Genomic DNA, 20484 nt, shown 5'->3' with positions numbered 1-20484 from the left:
AACATTTACACTGGAGCTAACCACATCTTTCACTGATGAGTTTGAAGGACACATAAAGCTCCCAGTAAAGAGTTGAAATGTTTCTTCTTCAGCCTAAAATGATATACTTTACATAAAACATTGTCAAAAGGTGAAAGGTCAGCAACCTACAACACCAAATGTCTTAACGATTCTACGAAAGCAGAAGTGAAATCTGGGAAGGTATCTGACACGGCCACAGTGCTTCCAGACCATGATGCAAAAGAGGGTGTGAGGACCCTCGGTGCAGGCTGGAGGCGGGGGAAGATTGAGCCTGCATTCTCTCGAGATTAACCTCCCACTGCCTGCTGTGATCACAGCAAAACGGCCCACTTAGACCACACCTCAGCCATCAAGCAGCTGGAATCAGCTCTGCAATCCAAAGGGGCATCTCTGTCATGGTCAATGGGGGAAAGAAAGAGGGACACGGTCTACTCAGAGATACTTAAAAAGCTTAATGGGGAGGTTTTTTTTCTTTTTAAATAAAAGTCAGACGCTCACATCTATTCCAAACATTTACAACATGATGTATTACAAAACAGCAGAAATACATCTCCAAGTTGTTGTATTTTAAAAGATGGCAGGAAATTCACTTAATGACAAGATCATCAAATGGATACACTATTTGCTAAAAAAGAGACAGGAAAGAACAAAGGCAGGGGAAAAGAGTGTCTCTAAGGATGGAAAACTACTGTATTACCTCTGAGTGAACTCTGCTGGGGATGAGAATCAGAGAGATGGCTAATCACTGCTCTCGTAGAGCTGCCTGGGCTATCGAGCTAACTGATGACACCACGAAGGGCAGGAGAGAGTTAGCAAAAGGGAGGGAGGAAGAAGCGGCCCCTTTGTGAGTTTACAAGTTCATGCTTTATCCCTGACCCAATACCAAACTGTGCCATCCGTGCAGCTGCCTATTAATATACTCATTTCTTTATCCTTCGTGTTCGTGTGCTCTCCTTCAGCCTCTGCGCACAAAAACCCACGGTGTTTAATTTAATGGTCAACTGTGCTCAGTGTTCAGCTCCAGGAAAGGCAATGCATCAATCCCAAATCCTTGTTAAGTAGCAAAAACACTTGAACTCATTTGGCAATTAACAGGTATCTGTGCTGTGATTAAGAGACAGTGATGGCTTAACAATCATCGACAGCAGCTTAGAGTGAAGTGAAAGATCAATGTGCCAATACAGCCAATACAGGAAAAAAGCAAGCCTGGAGAGGTAGATTTGTTGTGAAGGAAAATTAGTTAAAAAAATTAATTTGGTTTTTTAGGTAAAATAAAACAGACTTATGAAACTCTCTCACTATACACACACATATACACATACATACATACAGACAGACAGACAGACAGACAGACAGACAGATAGACAGATAGATAGATAGATAGATAGATAGATAGATAGATAGATAGAAAAGTTGTATTAACTTACAACTTTAACACAAGGGAAACTATGCAATCTTAGAAGAAAGACATGCAATAAGAAGGGAAGAACAGGGGGAGGTCACAAAAGAAGTTTAAGAGTAACGTTGTCAGGGTCAGGAGATGAGGTTCATCCAGGTATGGAGGGAGGTCAGGGGTCAGCTCAGTAGCAGTAATTGAATCTTGAGCAGTGAGAAGGGGGGCCTAGACCCAAAGATGAGAGGGGGGGGGGGGGGGGCTGTGGCACTCACCTGGAGGTCAACAACCTTGCAGGTGAGGAGGCTCTCACTGGCAGTCATAAATGCCCATCCCCCACATTCATCTGCAGAGACTTGGAAGCATCATTGTTCCCAAAGCAAGCAGAATAGTGTAATAAAACCCCCAATCATCAGCAGTCATTTCTGACAGAATGTGTTCATATTCAAGAATTACTGTCATTTTAAACATTATCTTGTTATGACTGTACACTGAAAGTGTGCTTTAGCAGTCCAGTTAAACAGTATTTTGAGGTGCATGTTGGGAAGTGTAGTATTCAGTTTCTGTCATCGCATTATCACAGAGAAGCAGTAAACGTACCATCCACAGAATGGCATATTTTGTAAGTTATTTATTCTCATTCCTGATGTTTTCTGCTTATTAAGCAGTCGTATCATGATAGTGAATTTGAGATTTGAGGCCTGAGTTGGAAAATTACATCTTAAGATTTTATTTTTTATTTGTTTATTTGTGCAGAGCAAACCTAATCAGAAAAATTTGTGGACAAATCACTGCATACCTCTGTTTTTTCTTATTCCTTTTATCAATATATTTATTTATATATTTATTTGATTTTATTCAGTCTTAATCTGTTTATTGTTATGTGATATATTCATTGTGTCTTTTAATAATTAATTTATTCAGTATTTAGTTGTACTTTATTTTACTTGCGTATGTTCTTTTTTGTTATTTTTTTCCATATTTCCTGTATTTGTTTTGTTTTCATGCAATAGTAAATAAATTCAGACATTAAGGGGCTAATCACTGTAAGAACTCTTATTTAAAAACTGTAAAAATATCCTCAGGTAGTTTTCTCCTGTTATAACAGAGTGCAGGCGTGCCTGGCTCACACTGGTTGTAGAAATTAACAGAAAATGTGTACATGCCTCTTTTTATTTTACTATTTTGAAATATAAACAGAATGCAATTATTTACAAATAATTAAATCTCATAAGCCAGTTTATTGTTCACGACAGAACATACAAATATTTTGTCATTTTATATATTTAAATACATTATATAAGTAGCACATATTTGAGTGCAGAAGCAAATTGATAAAAAAAAAAAAAAAATTGGGAGAGGCTCATGTTTATCACTGTGCAGGATGCCAACTTGTTTCAACAAAAAACAGTGATACACAGTGGGATGCTCAACATCTGGGAAATCAGAAGACCATTTGCTGGACATTTAGGAGGGGATTTTCTTTTTGATACACTTTTTTAGAGACCAAAAGTTGGTGCCATGACAAGCAATCATACCACACGAGAGTTTGCATTTAAGACTTAAAACTGATGTTATGTTTTCATTTGGATACCTGAGAAATGCTTAGTTTTCCTTTTGCATTCAACATTTTACTTCAGAGCAATAACTAAAAACTGAAATAATCTATTGTGGTCATCAGCGTTCCCGCTCCATAACTGTTCATTACTTAAAAAAAAAAAAATAGCATTCCCATACAGAACTGCCACAGGAAGACAAGTTAGGATATCCCAGTTTATTCTGCTTTGATTTTTATGGTTGTTGACATCAGCTTTGCCCTTATCCCTCAACTTTGAGAAAACATGATGATCTTTTAGAAACACTACATGCATTCATATACAGACATAAATAGGTCCTAAGATTTTGAAGTATTGTTTAATAATCATAATCACTTTATAAAATGATTAAATAGTTCAAAATACACAATCCCAGTGCTTTGCCAGCTTAGATTGAGCATAATGAATATTGCCATGAAGGAAACTTTACAAGGGCCAGTGACAAATGGTTTACCATTCATATTGTTCAATGACACAAATAAATTATATTTAAAGAGAGAACCAGTGGTTTTCAATGTATTCTGAAGTACCTTGTATAGTGTGGACGCCACACTACCTCCAAAACTGCCTATTTTTAACTCAGCTTCCTCCCACACAGGAATGGAGTGTGAAGTAGCTTATAAATCCACACGTCCAGGAGCGGCATGGTCAAAAGGATAGTCACATGTGGATACAAATTCATATTCTAGGACTAAACTCAGCTACTATATTCCCACTAGTTAGCCAAATAGAAGAGCAGGTGAGCTGCGAAGAGGCCATAGTTCAAGAGGAATAAGAGTGGAATATAAAACACAAGTTAACATAATTGCATAATCACATTTTCTTTTTGAACATAGAAATATGTAAATATGCTACAATTTAATCAAATTAACACATGGCACAAGGCAACATGAGACAATGGAATATCTTTTCATAGCCTATAGCCTGCACATTATATATGACTGCTCTTTGTCACTCAGAAATGTCTTAGCAATCGATTCTATTTTTGCCCCTAACCTATAAATAAGCAGCTTTATTAACAACTTTGCCGATGTTTAAATTAAATCTTTCCTGAACTTTGTTTGTGCAGTTACAGCTAACAGTAAGATGTGTTCACAGTCTGATTGAAGCTTGAGGGGGGTGGAGGAATTAGCAGCAGCCTAAGGAATCATTTCTGCATTTCTCTCAACATTGAAGACTTCTTTCAGTGCACCATGCTTGCGAACACAGCCGTGCTCATGTTAAGCTTATTAGTCACCCTGGATGCGATCTTGCTAGCTGAGGCTTTCAACACTTTCTAGTGGTGGCTTTACACACATACACCTACTCACTACCATGAAAGCATTTCTGCAAATGCACATGCTCAAGCACAGTAACGACCACTAGCAGGTACATGGAAGCAACATGCGGCCAGGTGCTGGGGTATAAGCTTCAGAGTCAGTCTGTGCTAAATGAGGCAAGAGTGAAATATATTTGTCATGTAGTTTGGCTGCTGAGAACACAACAAAGTCAAACAGGGCAAATTACAGCCCAGGACTCATATCCATAATTAATCTGCCAAGCTTGTCACACACTGAGAGTCTTAGATCTGCTATTTTACCATAAGGTGAGCACATGCAAACTTTGTCTGCATCCTGGATTCTAAATAGAGTTTTAAGGAGATTTTAATCTCTTTGCAGATTAGCAGATATGTATACAAAAAGAGCAGGTTTACACAGGGCATAATGCAGGATAACAAACCATTAAGTCCTTAAAAGTATGTGTACTTTTAATTTACCAGCCACATACAATGACATACTGAGTGACATTCTTGCTTGTTGTCTATTTTAATTTTCTGTCTATGATTTTGCTGCATGTATATTAAATGTATAAAGAGCTACAACAGTTGCACTTTATGTAGAAGCTGCATGCAGCAGACACAATTCTGAAGACGAGGGGAAACATGCTACCATGGAGCGAGCTCAGTTGTAAGCTCTCTGACACCCCTTCCTATTTGGCCATCAGAGCTGTTAAAGGTGTCGGGGCTGTTCACAGGCACTGCATGTTTCACCAGCCAAGATGGCTTCCACATTTTTTCTATCATGATTAATTATGGCTTCTGATGGTAGTACAGTGAGAAAGTGTAAATTATTCCCACATTTTCTTGTGCCCTTCGTTCAGTCACTTTTGTGTAGGAAGATGCTACTGACGCCATCCATGGAGGGCGACCAAAAGGCATCTACACGGGGTGGTAAACTCTAGCGCTTATTAAGGGGTATAAGTGGTGGTGGTGAGGAGCTGGGGGAGTGCGGGGGGTTCTTGTTGTGTGGGCTGAACCTAGTCCAGACTGCCAGTTGACAGGGTCGGATTTTCCAGTATGGAAGAGTCTTGTTTCAGTGGGCGAAGCTGGGTGTTGGGAGACTGGGAGAGAGGACTGCCCAGGGCTTGGAAGCTCAAAAGAGAATATTTCAAACAGACAAGCACCGTCTGTGTTCCAGTGTCACCAGCCCACCCGTCTGACAATCAGGGCCATGTCATCACGGGTTCTGAGTAATTCAGGGATCACTCATCACTTAAAAGATGTGGAGATCATAAACGTCAAACAAGTCAGAGGTCCCAGCAGCAGAAAGAACACTTAAGGGTAGACAGCATAAGCTGAAGAAAACATTAAGTAGAGTTAAAAAAATAAAACAAGAAAACAACACACACATATTAAAAACACTACGAATAAGAACAGCATGCCCTGCTAAAATGCAATCACAATACTGTTCTTTGCTTTGAAGCCTTAACAAAATCCATGTCGTCAAAAACACACATAGCGCACACATCACAGAAAATCCTTCATACTGTAGAACAGGTTGAAATAAAATAATTTGTCTGACAGATCATTTTGTGCATGTCGATATATTTAGCGCTGTCAGAGAGGACATCACAGAGAATGGCACTTATATCACAATGCAAAAATTGTTATCAGAGGAGGTACAGGTTTATGGTTCAAGGGCTCGTCCATTCATAGAGAACAAGCTCAGCCTCTCTGCCTGACACACTGATAAAGACAGCACAAATAAAACAGCTCCACAGCTCCATCTTTGCCTCTCCCCAAGGGAATAATATATCACCCATCTGAATGTGGCACATATTGAATCATTTCCAGCGTTGATGATTCATTTGAATAAATCAGCCTTTTTTATTTTGCCAACTTGAACTGATACTGAAATAAGAAAAAAACGAAAAAAAACCTGAAGTAACATTGTTATAAGAGAGGAAGCACAGGTGTTACAGTGTTCTGTTGGTAATCCTAATCCCCTTTCGAGCAACAATTAATGACTACAGCAATAATCTTCACATGTATGTTGTTGCAATTCCTTTTTAACTGTCAGCCATAACCTGCATAAGTCACATAGACCAAATCCAGGAGGATATGTTGCTTGAGGCAGATAGGATCTTATCCTGGATTTGCATAGATAAATGCATTGCAATAATTCAAGCTGTGCAAAGGAAAGACATACTTTTGACCTGCAATCTGTCTGTCAGGCTACATGCTATTGATTAAACCTGGTCTCACAAGTTTAATTTTCAAAGCCGGAAAGAGGTTGACAGATTATCTGCATTAACTCTTAACAAAGATGAAATATTATAAGGATAAAAAGATAAATATGCAAAAAAGAAACAAAAAAAAAAAACTTTCAATGTCTTCTACAAACAGCTATGCGTGCACAGGATCAGCCTATCGGCAAATATGAAAAATCAGCAGCTTGTGCAGTGAAAGGGTTATATCCGTATTCAAGCTGAGAGACATACTCTAACATACACAGACACAAATCCTGTTGAGCTGAGCTGAGCAGAGATACCCTACCAGCCCTCCAAGGCACAATTAGGATTTCACGGGGGGAAGAAATCTACATTCCTGCACACATGGAAAAAAAGTCCTTTCTCCCTCTCTACAACAATATCAACTTTTTACTCAAGGAAAAAACCTGAAGCACCACTGGATAGGATTTGGACAAAGAAAGAAAAAACAACAACGCACAAAGCCATAAAACAGAAAAAAATAATAAATTTAGGCTGTAGTTGTAACAGAAAAAAAAAATTATATTCGAGGAAAATCCAGTCCTAAGCCTCCCAGTTCCAATCAATTTCTTCTATTCAGTGTGGCATGAAAAGAAGCTACCACTCAGTTTGTTTGAAGAGCTTGTCTATGTGGAGTTGTGCTGGGTTCAACAACATTTTGTATTGATTCCCTCAGAATACGATTAACACACCTGTCAGACATTCAGTCCAAGTACAAGGGGTCAAGCACCTGACAGTTTGAATAAGAGTAGCAACAGAGCAAAACACTCACATGTTGTTTCACGCATGCCGCACCCTAACATTTAAATGAACACAGCATAGTTATAAATATGCTGGCTGTGATTTGTGTTTTCTGCAAAAGCATCACTGATCTCTGTGATCGGTCACTCTCTTGTTTGCTAGATTGTTAACAACAACAGTAACACAATGACATCTGTGAGAAATCTCAACTAAAAATGAGTAAACTTTTCAGCAACCATTCCTCAAAAACTACACAATCCCTTTGTCTAATAGATTCACTCAATGACAACAGCGTCACATGATTCAGATGCACATGTGTTTCAGTGCTGGTGCCTTTATTTATGATGAAGCGGGTTCAAAATATCATGATAATATTTGGTAAACTGACTAAACTAACAATCAATACCACAATAATAATTATCAGCTTTAAAGGTACACCCATAGCCTGTTTATAAAAAGATGGACGGAGCCTCCCTGACGTAACCCATAGGTTTCTGAAGAGCTGTATTGAAGCTCGGTGGGCAGTTCCTACCATCGCCATCTTGGCAGGGTCATGCATGTCGTCTCGTCTGGAAAATACAAACATAGGCAAAGAGGTGGAGCTGAGAGGGGCGCTGTGAGCGTCATAGTGGATGATTGACATCGAGCGAACTCCAAGCTTTCTGTAGCTAAGAGCTTACCGAGCTAACCTGGAGATAACAGGAGCTAACCAGCTAATGGAAGTAGCTGAGCTAAAGCTAAGCCACTTTGTTAACTTGCTAAAAACCACGGTTCTTCTATGCTCTTCTTACTTGAAGCGGGGGATTGGGTGCCTGTCAATCAAAAAGACACATTCCTAAATTTGCAGAATTTCGAGATTAAATTACTTTTAAATGGGCAAGTTAGAAAAAAATTCACTCCCCCCACAGTTGTCATGAACGTAAACCTGACCTATAAACCAAAAATGGATTTTTGAACCAGGCTGTAAACATGTTTATTTCTGCCGTGAAGTTGGCTTTTTTTTTTTTAACATGGGAGTCTATGGGGATTTGCTCTGTTTTGCAGCAAGCCCCTAGTGGATGAAGGGGGAACTGCAGTTTTATGCACTTCTGCATAGGCTTCACTTTTTACCGCTGGAGGCTCCGTCCATCTTTCATATACAGTCTATGGGTACACCCAGGTTTTCTGACTTTGATGATTCTGGTAATAAATTTGTGAATGTAAAAGGGATAACAATGGCCAACCTAATGACCAACTACATTCACTAATCTTCAGTTCCATATTTCTAACAAAAGACCAACATATGATCATAAAACGAGATTGTTTTTACATTTACAAGAGACTGAAAGCAACTGTTTGTGTATTTCAGGAAATTTATAAATTGCTAGCGCAGCCCATTCTTGAGGTAAATGAGGAAGTTTCCGTCTTATTTAGTCAGACACAGAAGTGGTTTTAAATTAAAATGAAAAAATAGATTAAAATAAATGTTTTTAAAGCATCTTATTTCTAAGAACAGATGTACATATGAACATGGCATACATTGTGCAGTTTAGAGAGCAATGCTAAACACTGTCTTATGAATTCTTTGACAGTTGTGTGGGTGATTTAAGGAGGACAAAAAATAAAGGTTAGTTTCATATCATTGAAGTAACAAAGAAAATGCTTCAGAATAATCAGTTTTAGCTTTTGACAACATAATCCTTTCCTTTCACAGATACTTTTCATAAAGCTGCTTCTCAGTAAAATTCAAACAAATGTTTAACTCACATGGAAAAAGAAAAACTCTTTCACTTATAGATTTGAAGTATTTTTCTATTGTTTTTAGTTAATTTGTTGAAAGCTGTGTTTTTATATGTATAGAAAACATTTCTTTAACATAACCAGCAGGTTAGTTCATTCAAAGATTGCTTGAAGAAGTCTGCTCAATTACCAGAAGCATACTTTATTATTTTCCTGGTATTAAAAGGGGAAACTAAATAACAAAAGCCAAATTATTATCAATATGTCAGTATACTGGCCCAGAATTTCACAATGATTGAACCTTCTCATAACAATGACATAAAAATACATTTTAGATAATCTCAAGTGTATGTTTTTTCATGTTAAACAACTAAGTTGGCCTGTAGCACTGGGACATTGCCTTTAGCCTCATCATGACTGATTTAAATTTGATAGAGGTTAAACCAAATACCACGATGACAATAAATGAGTAAAGACTTCAGCTACCATGAATGTCTCCATGTGTAAATGTACAGCTCTACTGATAAGGTCTGGCAAAGCTGATGCCCCGAGGCACATCCATAGAGCATTATGCCAAACAGGGACATTAATGGCACTTGAGTTTGACCCGGACCTTTTAGCTGTCCGACTTCTGAAGCGGTATTTTAAAGAAAAACACATTGCAACAGTCAAAACTCATCCTCACATTTGCGTCGCATCTCAGGAAAAGGTTAGGCACATCGCCTATATGAAAATGTCCAAATCTGAAGTCGGGCATAAAGTTGGCGTCCGGATAAATCACGCCATCACTGTGCTTCAGTTTTCTAATTATCCATACCTTTCATGACAGTCACAGAAAGAAACAAAGCATCATGCCAACACCTACTCTGTGAGAAAGCTCTTTCAGTTCAGCTCAAAAGCTGAGAGCTCCAAACCTCCACACCACAGTGTGGGCAGAGCTGGCAGAGCCATGTGCCTAAGAACCCTGACTGAGTGCAACAGTTGGACTAATAACAGAACAAAAAAAGTAAAATGGACACACAGCAGAGACAGCCATAGCTTCACAGCTGAGAAGCCGGCTAACTCCTGCCCACCTTTTTCTTATTCAAGAGCGGAAGGTGTCCACAATACCCCTGAGGTCTTAGAGCCATGAGGGGCGTTGAGCTCCCAGCTTCAGCCACTTCAGGGTAAAGCAAATCACTTTAATATGTTAAGAAGATTAAGCTGGATAAATGTCTAGATACATTTTTTAAAAAGCCACGTAAATCTCTAGTGTTTTTATTTGGGGAGGGGCGGTATGTGAGTCAGTTGAGACGATCAACTCAAACCCACCAAAATGCAATGTGATTGGCTAGGAAAAATTGGGCTTATTTGAGATTTTGCATTTTAAGCTTCTTGAATCTAAGACCATCCCACCTCTTTCTTATTATTTTTAACACCAACCTTTGGGACAACAAAACTATAGGGGGAGAAAGAAAAAAAAAACACTGGTCACAGTTTCATCTTCGACTCAGTTGCCTTATCCTGCTTATGCTGATTTTATGGCTTCAATTGAGCAGGTCAGTGTTATTTTTGACTGTTAATCTCCAGGTGAAAGCTTGCAAAAAACACAAAGGAAAAAATAAGAGACAGGGTGAAGTTCAAGCTCAAAGCATTCCTTTGTGTATTTTTCAGGTAAATAATTTCATTCAAATGAATGATTTTTAAAAAACAAATTCTTAAGAATTAGCAGTCTGAGGGTGTCCGCCTGACAGCCTGCTGTGCTCAAAATTGAGTGTGAAAACGAAAGGGAGAAATGGAACAAATAATGTAAAGGGATTAACAAATCATTTGCATAACATTTTCAATGCTTCAAAAATACAGGATCAGGAAAGTGACAAAGAAGGAAGCTTTATCATTCCCTCAGATCAATTAACACATCAATGGACTCGATCGCTTCTGCTTTAAGCAGCCTCTTAATGTCAAAAGCTAAGTGAATTTCTTCATCAAATCTAATAAAAGTACGCTGGCAAGGTAATGAGACAAGCTGGGAGAAACATCAAACACTGAGCAGAAAACATTGAAAGAAAACTTATACAGTCTATCTTTTAGAACGATACTTTATTTTCACAGTGCCAAAAGTGTATTAACCTGTTTTTTCTTACACTCAGTCTCTCCATCCAGAGTTAAGACAATAAGACCACTGGGGAGATGAAGGGGATGGCATTATGGAGAGTTAAGCATTATGAGAAGCCCTGAAGCTGTTCTTAGAGAAGGTGAATCAGAGGATTGGGACACAACTGTAACTAAACCCTATGCCGGACCACAAATGAGAAGCACTAAACATTTTGGGCAAAATGCCACTAAGCCAAGCATCTGGGTCTTAAGCAAACTTCACTTGATCACTTTTAACTTTTTGATTATTTACTTCTACAACAAAAGAGATTGTCAGGAAAAAAAAAAAAAAAAAAAGCCAATTACCTCAGCTTCAAACATAAGCAGCAAAGTAATCCTGTCTGCAAAGTTTTGAAAAGTCTTCTTTAACTCTTTTCATAATTAGGACAAATTAGAACAAGAACTAAAAGAACATTTCCATCAATTTCTGCTTCCTTCACTTCTCTCTCTGTCTGTCTCAGTGGGACCAACTGCATTAAGGAAACATATAGTCTGTGCCACAGTGACGACCGAGTCATCTCCAGATCTCACAATGATTCTCTGGCAAACGTTAGATTTCTGTGGCTCGTATAAATAGAAATTTAATCTTTTATGTTTGTCTAAGTATCCACATCAGCAGATGCACTTCCCATGCGGATTATGAATCTCTGTTTGAACAGATCTTGCAGTCAATGTATATGAACTGTCGAGAGAGGGTTTCTGTGAATGCTGAATATTAATCAGGAAGCGCAGGTTCAGGAGGTATTTTTCATTAAAACCCGTCGCCTCTCTGAGTCTTTGCCAAAGTAAATTTGACTCTAATTGATGAATTTCATGATTGTTATGCATTGTCTTGTGTCTCTCCCAACTGAGAATATAATTTTTGTTTTTTTAACATGGTCGATTTGTTTAAAAAACTGACCTCACAAAGCAACCAATACTTTAGCAGAGTTCCAATTTATCACAGTAAATAAGTACTAAATACTGTAAATCAGATTGTGTTTAGTCGACTTTACATTTTGACACACCTCCTGTTCTTCAAGCTTTTGTCAAATAGGGCACATGTATCATTTCCTCTAACACTGCTGCTTGCACAGAAACCTGACCATTGTCATTTGTAAGAGCATCCTAGAGCTCCCTTAATCTGTTCTTATCCTCCCATTGATAATACAATACATTTTCATGGTAATTGAAATCATATTTTACTCACATCCGCATATGTTAAAGTACTGCTTCCCACGCTTTTAGGCCAAATGTAAGGTGTAAGAATATCATGCAACCACAACATCGGGAACAAAAAAAAGGTAGCTAAATGAATATATATGCTCATTAAACAGTTGAGGAAAGAAGAAAAGGGGGGATGGAGGCGACAGCAATAGGAAAATATAAAAATCATTATTTGCCCATATATCAGTGATATCTATGTCAATTCAATTCAATTCAATTCAACTTTATTTATATAGCGTCAAATCACGGCAATGCCATCTCAAGACGCTTAACAGACAGAGGGGAAAACATAATGAAGGCCAATTCATAACAGCCTATATAAGGAAACCAACAGATCGAGTTGAGTCCAACTCAATCTCCCATCCTGAGCAAGCACACTGTCAGAGAAGTTAAATGAGTATAAAATTTAATACTTGGTATGAATGAGTCTGTATGCACCAGTAATGTGTGAGCCACATACCTGCTTCACAAGGTGAACATTTTTGTAATTCTGCATGAGAATGTGGTGGAGTTTTATTTCCTCTCACATCATAGTAGTGAACATGTTTAATTAATCCAGGGCTCCTAGTAGAAGCAGGTTGTAATTCTTTCCTCTTCAGAAGCTTGCATGAATCATATGTGTTATGTGGTAATGGGCAGGGGCTGAATGGAGCGGGATGCGGGTCAGCTTAACGCGATGTTATAATGACAAAGGGGCACATTAGCTAAGGAAATAAACTCTCTGAATCCCTGCCAGACCTACTGCTTTAATCCAGCAGAGCCAAACAACACCCACCTTATTACAGTAAAGATATTACAGTAAATGTTTCACTTTTTGACCCTTGCTGTCACAGAAAGGTGCTAGCAACTGCCTTGTATGTTCTTGAACATTTTACACCCCTGACTCTCCATTGAATGAGAACTATCAATTACAGGAAGTAGAGTCCTCAACCGTGTGCTCCAACATCCCCATCACAAAGTCATATCAGGAATCCTGCATGGGTGGACATGTAGGCTTTCCTGGGAATGACAGGGTCTGTTAGAGAGGAACCCCACCCTCGCTTTCTCCATCATGCCAGCACAGAGGAGAGTGGGCAGCGCTGAGACGGCAGCCTGCCGTGGGCACTGCCAGGCTTAAAGCTGCCCTGTCGTCATCAGAGGCTTGCAGAAAAGAACACTGAGATTCACCCAAAAAAAAAAAAAAAAAAAAAAAAAAAAAGAGGAGGGGGATCGTTGCATTTAAATCCTCTCTGAACGCCCCCACATGTTTTAGCAAAGCATAAAAATCATTCACGGAGAGAGAGAGAAAGCGAAAAAGAAAAAGATAGAGGGAAATATAGAGGAAACAGCTATTAGCAGCAGTAAGCAAGCTCAAGAGATCATAGTGAGGCAGCTCTAATCGCAGTAATGGTTTAAACCCTCATTCCATCCACCAGATGCAAGAAATGTCTTCCCAAAAACAAGGCTTTGAAATCCCCCATGTCTAAGAATGTGCCCTGTGGCTACGGTCCTTACTAAAAAAGAAAACCCTCCAAAACTGTCTCCAAATTTAGAGTAACTATGTGGTAAAGATAGCAGCAGTGTGGTCTGTGTTGTTTACAAAACCGACATCATTGAGAGATGACCATCAAACGTTTTAAAGAAGGATGAGCTAAGAATCTAACAATGCTCAGAAGGATGCAAACGGGACCCATGAAAATAAATAATATTTTCTATATTATTGTTTCTTTTTTTTGTTTGTTTTTTTTTAAAAAGGACTGAAACACTTTTCCGAGATATGAAATAAATGCAATCATTTTATAAATGAAAAAAAGGAGGCAGATTAGGCACTATGATTACAAAAGTAAAAGATGGAACTTGTCAAAGTACAAACACCTGTATGACCAGGCCATAACTAAACCAATTTTCTTTTAATCCCCTTGTGAAAATACACACACACACATACATTTATTTTTTTATATATATATATATATATATATATATATATATATATATATATATATATATATATATATGTATATGTATAAATATATTTATATATGCTTCATTTTCTGTCCTGTCGATAACTTTGCAGCTTCTATCAACATGATGAACTCTCGTTTCCATTCCTTTCTGTGAATCCAAATGTCCTAAAAGCATTTTGGCATTAACAGTCAAGTGTTGTGTTGACTGAAAGAAAAGTCCAGATTTTAAAGTGAAGAAGGTGATTATGCATCGTCTTTGAAATCCAAAAACCTTCCTACGTATGAACTATTTGTATTTGTCTTCAGCTTTATGAAACAAATTGTACTTGAATCCAAGTATTTTTAACAGGTAAATTAATGTCTGACCACTAAGTAATGGGTGTAAACCTAAGTAAGGAATTCTGGTTTAAACAGAAATAAATTACCTTACTCTCTGCAGACAACCAATAACACTTCTTTGCCTGTGCTGTTGCAGTCATGATGCCATTTCTCCACATTAAAAAAAAAACTAATCTCAATAATAAATTAATTTAACTTAGGGCAAAAAGCAAAGAACAAATCCAAATGTTTAAAATACACAAGGTGGGTTTCAGGAATCTGTCCTTCAAACTAAAACGCTGATGTATAAACAGATATCCTTTTGTCAAACACTGTTTGACACTATTGCCCTATTTTTACTTACTGAAATTAAGTCATGTTCTTGCTCAGTTTAATCCAACTAGTCAACACATATCCCACTCAGAACAAACTATAGCTGTATTTGAGGCTTCTGAGTGTAACTAGGATTTCTAAAAATGTTCCATTAACACACTTGCCAGGTTTGCGTTACATAAGTTGAGAGCTGAACTGCAGCTCTGAAGTTTGGCCACAGAAATCTGCAGTTTCTGTGGTCCTTTTGCTTTTGTTTTTGGTCATGAGTCCATCTTTAGAGGCAGGTTTATGGGACTACTGCCCACCGTGTTTCATTACAATTACTCAGCAGGCATACATCCCTTCCCAGTAATGAAGTGGGTGTTCCAGTGGGTGGATTTCAGTGGCCACTATTTTGTATTCTGGCTATTGGGTACAAGGGCTAAGTGGCAGAGAAAAGCGCCAGTGCTGGCAGCATGGCACAGTGACAGAAAGCAGCAGACCAACCACAGAACCACAACCAACCATCTGAAGCTTCAATAGCTTGAGTTTACAAAAGTGTCAGGAGAAATGGAGAATCACATTTCAAAGCCCAGTAAATAAAGTTTGTATTGATTTAATCTAACACGTAATCTGTTTTGCTGTCTGACACTGATTCTGGCAATAAAAGAGAATCATGTAAGACAGCATTATAGATAATACGACCATAGATCAAATGGAGTTTGGGCAACAGGAGGGCAATAGATCATGTTCAAGCTAGATGCTTAGCTGTGGAATCCATAAACTAGCTCCTAAATCGAGGTAGCTTTCAATTTAAGTTTTCAATTTAAAGCGGTTGGATGTTCTGGAGGTTTTCAGAGGGTGAAACTGCTGCTTCAAGTGGAGATTCACAAGATATGATCCACTCACAAACATTTAAAGATATATGTTGTATAAACCTTACACATAAATCTCTCCATCTTTATTAAACATCCCTGATGATGTTTCTTTTATTTAAATGATGTTAAAAGTATTTAAAGGTGCTATCATATTTATCTTCCAAAGGTTTCCTGTTTTGCTGTTGTCTCCCTTATGAACAGCTTTTTTTTTGTTCTTTAATTTAAAATAATATGTAGTTATTTTGACTGTACTGATCTGCATTAAGATTGAATCAATCAATTAAAAATAAATAAATAAATAAATAAATATATATATATACATATAACAAATCACAAAATTCTGCTTTTTATGGCTGTTGTATTATTAAACTTTAATTAAGGTTGTTTTACTCTTAAACTTTTTGATCCTTAAAGAATATTGTGTTGCTAAAAATGGACTAAAGCATGAAGCTTTGTGAATGCCTGCTGCACTTTAATCTAAACATCTGACACCTCAGTGACATCAACATTTGCTGTCTCTAGAGTTTGTTTTTGCCCTAAAATACTGAAACCATGACACAAAGCTGGATTACCATCTTTATAATTTATTTTTTACTTTAATGAAAATGAAAACAATATGTGTACACACAGCACAACCTTTGTTTAAATCAACTTCTTATTGTGGTGATGATCAGCATGAGGCACAAGCACCTCCCTCTGGTGATAGAGATCATTACAGTCAAAAATCAGTCCCATGAGTGCGGAACAATTAGACAAAAGTGTTATATTATATTATCTTATATTATATATAAATAATAAATATTATATTAGATTTTTGAGGAGAAGGAAATCATGTTATAGACATGAAAAAGTATTTCATGTCTAGAACTTATCTACATATTTGAAACATTTTATATGCCAAGTAACCAAAGATCTGATGTGCTTAAAGCATATTTAAAACATTACTACACCCTAGTGTTAAATGTAAGCATCTGCATATTTTTTTTCATTTGTATTCAGTTGTTTATTTGCTCAGATAACAATACAAGTAGCCAAAAATAAAACATTAATAGTACAGTGCAGGGAGAGGCAAAAAGCCAACCTGGCTTATCTGAAGCCTCTGCCAAAAGAACAATTAAAACATGGTATGAATACAAAACAATAACATTATATACAGTGATACTAAAAGAGAATAATGAAGATGGCATGCTGTTATGGCCCACTCTTAAATTAATTCTTAAAAGACAAAATTTTACACAAGAGTAGGTGAATTGAGAAAATCTGTTCCAAAATGTATTTTCTTAAAATCCAATCGAGAATTAGCCTTGACAAGATATTTAGGTGACTGGAGATCCTTAGACTGGCGAGTGTTGTATAAGTGAACAGAATTTGGTTAAAATAATTATTTAACCTTTTTGTAATTTTACCTTTAATTGACAAATTTTATAAATGAAAATGCATATTAAAAAATATTAATTTTGCAAATTGCCAAAATCTTGAGTTTCTCAAAAATAAAGAAGCAGAAGATCGGCATAGTTCTGATGGAAATTCATTTCTGAAGCAGTAAAATCTTGTAGGGAGTTGTGCCCATCCGCTCGCCAATTAATTTAATCACAGGCCATATAAAGTTTCCTAGACTACCAGTTAAAAGAATAAATGTGTCTCTGTTCAATAAAATAACTATTTCTATTCTGTATAAGCGGCATCCACTTTTTTATTATTCATTTACTTAGATAAGACAATAAAACAATATTGTCTTATCTGCATGCTGAAAATCTCTAATCTCAAATCTTTTTGATCTCAAATCAAAATCTGAAAACTTAACATAAACTGTAAAACAATGCAGACAATTTTAGATTTTATACCCCGATTCAACCACCAGCTACACCTTATATAGGCTACCCTGGAATATTTGATAACCATGTTTTCCTGCAAATAACATTAGCACGCTGCCATATAGATTAAAAAAAAATGTTTCTTACCTTTTGTGCTCCAGAAAAGTAAATCTGTGGGGCTTTCCAGATGGTACTGACTTTCTCTCTGAGTTTCAGGTCTTTTGAAATGATGGAACATTTGTTGATGTCCAATTCAGGATAAGTCACCTGAAGGCCACCACTTTATTGAGGACGGTTACAAAGATAAAAATGAATTTGTTAAGCCATTCTGTTGAGCTGCAGTAAATAAGTCCACATCCTCATTACAGCATTTCTAAAATTATGCCTCTCTGAGGCATGATGGGCTACTTACTGACAGAAAGAAGCATCAAGCGAGTCCAATGTATCTTGTTTTGGTTCCACCTTGTGAAGCCACAAAATGGAGATGTATAACATCAAAAACGGTGCTAGTAGACCCTGCAGAGTGGCAGTGGACAATGGATAGTAAGCAACTTGCTGGTGAATTTGAATTATGCGATCGTTAAACAATAATACTGTACAGTGCACACACACACACACACACACACACACACACACACACACACACAAATATACATACACACATTACACATTTATTTTTATATATATATGTGCATACACTCACTGGTGACTTTATTATGTATACCTGTTTTACTTGCAAATGGCTATTGAGCCAATCACGTAGCAGCAACTTGATGCGTTTAGGCAGTAATTGCTGAAGGTCAAACCAAGCACCAGAATGGGGAAGAAAGTTTATTTAAGAGACTTTGAGCATAATGTGATTTTTGGTTTTAGATAAGATGGTCTAAGTATTCCAGACTACGGATATACTTTGATTTTCAATCACAACCATCTAAGAGAACAGAGAATGGTCCAAAAATTAGAAAAATATCCAGTGTGTACTTGCTAGAACAAAAACGTCTTGTTGATGTCAGAGGTCGGAGGAAAATGGCCAAACTGGTTCAAAACTATAGAAAGGCAACAGTAACTCAAACAATTACTTGTTACAACCAAGGTCTACAGAATATAATCCCTAAACACACAACACTTCAGACCTGGAAGCAGACAGGCTTCAGCAGCTGTAGAGCACGATAGAAGCCACACCTGTCAGCTACAAACAGAAATCGGATGCACCCCAAAACTGAACAATATAAGATTGGCAAAATGTTGCCTAAACTGATGCCGTTTGATTTTAGCAGCAACATTCAGATTGTAGGGTCAGAATTTGGCATGAAGATAAAAGCACAGATCTATCCAGACAATTATAAACCTTCTTGGTGTGAGGCCACAGTGCTAATCACTATGCCACAATGCAGCTGCTTTTCTGACTAATGGAAGCTTATTGCATCTACTTTGAAGAAAAAAAAAAGAAGGAAAACTGTAGTTTTTGGCTACACAGTGATGGAGTTAGTGATGGCAATCCTGTCACAACAAGAAGGTTCTACCCATCTATGTATAGGTTCTTTCTGGGTACTCCAGCTTTCACGCAGTCCAAAGACATTTCAGGTCAACTGGTCACTAAATTCTTCCTAGGAGTCAGCATGAGCACAGGTGGTTGTTTGTCAGGACCTTCTTCTTTAATATCTATTCCGACATCTCACAGAAAATAACATGTAGCCTACTCAAGCACTGCAAAAGTCTGCTAAGTCTGTCTCGTGTGTATCAGATGTGTTGGAACAGGGAAACTCAACACTTGCAAGACTGTGGCTCTCGAGGACCAGAGTTGGCTACCCCTGTCCCAGAGGATAAACATGGCCATCATTTATGAAAATTATAGGATAATTCTCTCCCACAATTCCTTGTGGTCACTCTACCTCGAAGTTTATTTCTGGATGCTTTGACGTTCTTTGTTTTTACCATATAAAGCACTTTGCACTGTTTTTGTGATTTATAAATAAAGTTGGATTTGAATAACATTCCCACCTTCTAAAACCAGTGTCGGAATTAAATATTCAAATTCACTCCAACCTGTTGAACTCATGAGCAACATTACACTGCAGATAAAAATTTTCAAGATAAAAACTTTAGTCCTAATCAACTGATATAGTCGTTTGAAAATGCGTCATTATTAAATACTTAATGGCTCAACCAGACAGGTCACGCGCTTGACAACAAATATTCTGGTGCGTTCATGTAGCAAACGTTTTCAGGCCTAGTTCATTTACTTTCACTGGCATATTTCGTGAAAACAAACTTAAACTTGTTATTATCATTGTGTTATTCTCTTTGGAGTCGTGTGGAGAACATGTAAAACGTTCAAATTAGCAAGAGTTTGTTTAATCTTGCTTGATCTGCGCGTATAGTCTCATTTCAGACGTCCACGCTGCACAATTTAGTGCCTGTACAGCTAGAAAGTAACTGGTAACTTAAGCTGTATACAGCCTGTTATTTTATCTATCACTATGGAAGTTACTTGTCATTTGTCATAACGATTACCATTTCTTACGAGTCTTCGTCTTGTGTTTCATCGCAGATATTCTCCTCTGGGTCGGTCAGAAAGCCCATCCTGCGCCTGCGCACAACAGAATCCTGTTGACCTGTAAGGCTGCAAGTTTCAAGTGTCATCATCAAAACAGTTTATAAAAAGAAAGACTGGCACAGTAACCGCACTGCACATGTTGATCGTTCTTTATTTAGTAAATATTATTTACATGTTTTCAAGAAGACATGCTACAGAGTTCCAGATGTACAGCTCGTAAATAACAAAAACAGCTCTAGAGAACAAAAATACCTGGAGACCACAGAAAATGTCAGCCAGGCATCAAACACTGAGAAACATTCTTTTTTTCTTCTTCTTTTTTTAAA

At 37.5% G+C, this 20484-nt stretch overlaps 1 protein-coding gene across 4 annotated transcripts in view; it reads right to left on the bottom strand.

Annotated features, from left to right (window-relative positions):
• Positions 1 to 20225, bottom strand: part of pebp4 (phosphatidylethanolamine binding protein 4) — a 55915-nt gene extending 35690 nt beyond the window's left edge. For 3 of the 4 annotated variants that reach the window (XR_013771541.1, XM_079251394.1, XM_079251392.1), the window contains exons 1-3: positions 20116 to 20225; positions 18014 to 18117; positions 17749 to 17881 (exon numbers count right to left, since the gene is read on the bottom strand). Coding sequence is in view for 3 of the 4 variants with exons in the window: in XM_079251394.1 (XP_079107520.1) it covers positions 17749 to 17881; positions 18014 to 18117; positions 20116 to 20118 (240 nt within the window). In the remaining variant the exon portion in view is untranslated. The remainder of the gene's footprint in view (positions 1 to 17748; positions 17882 to 18013; positions 18118 to 20115) is intronic. The other variant, XM_079251393.1, reaches the window with a different exon arrangement.
• Between the last annotated feature and the right edge of the window lie 259 nt (positions 20226 to 20484).

Source organism: Telmatherina bonti (genome assembly GCF_933228915.1).
Source record: "Telmatherina bonti genome assembly, chromosome: 13".
Taxonomy (NCBI): Eukaryota; Metazoa; Chordata; class Actinopteri; order Atheriniformes; family Telmatherinidae; genus Telmatherina; species Telmatherina bonti.
This window is presented reverse-complemented; position numbering and strand designations above follow the sequence as displayed.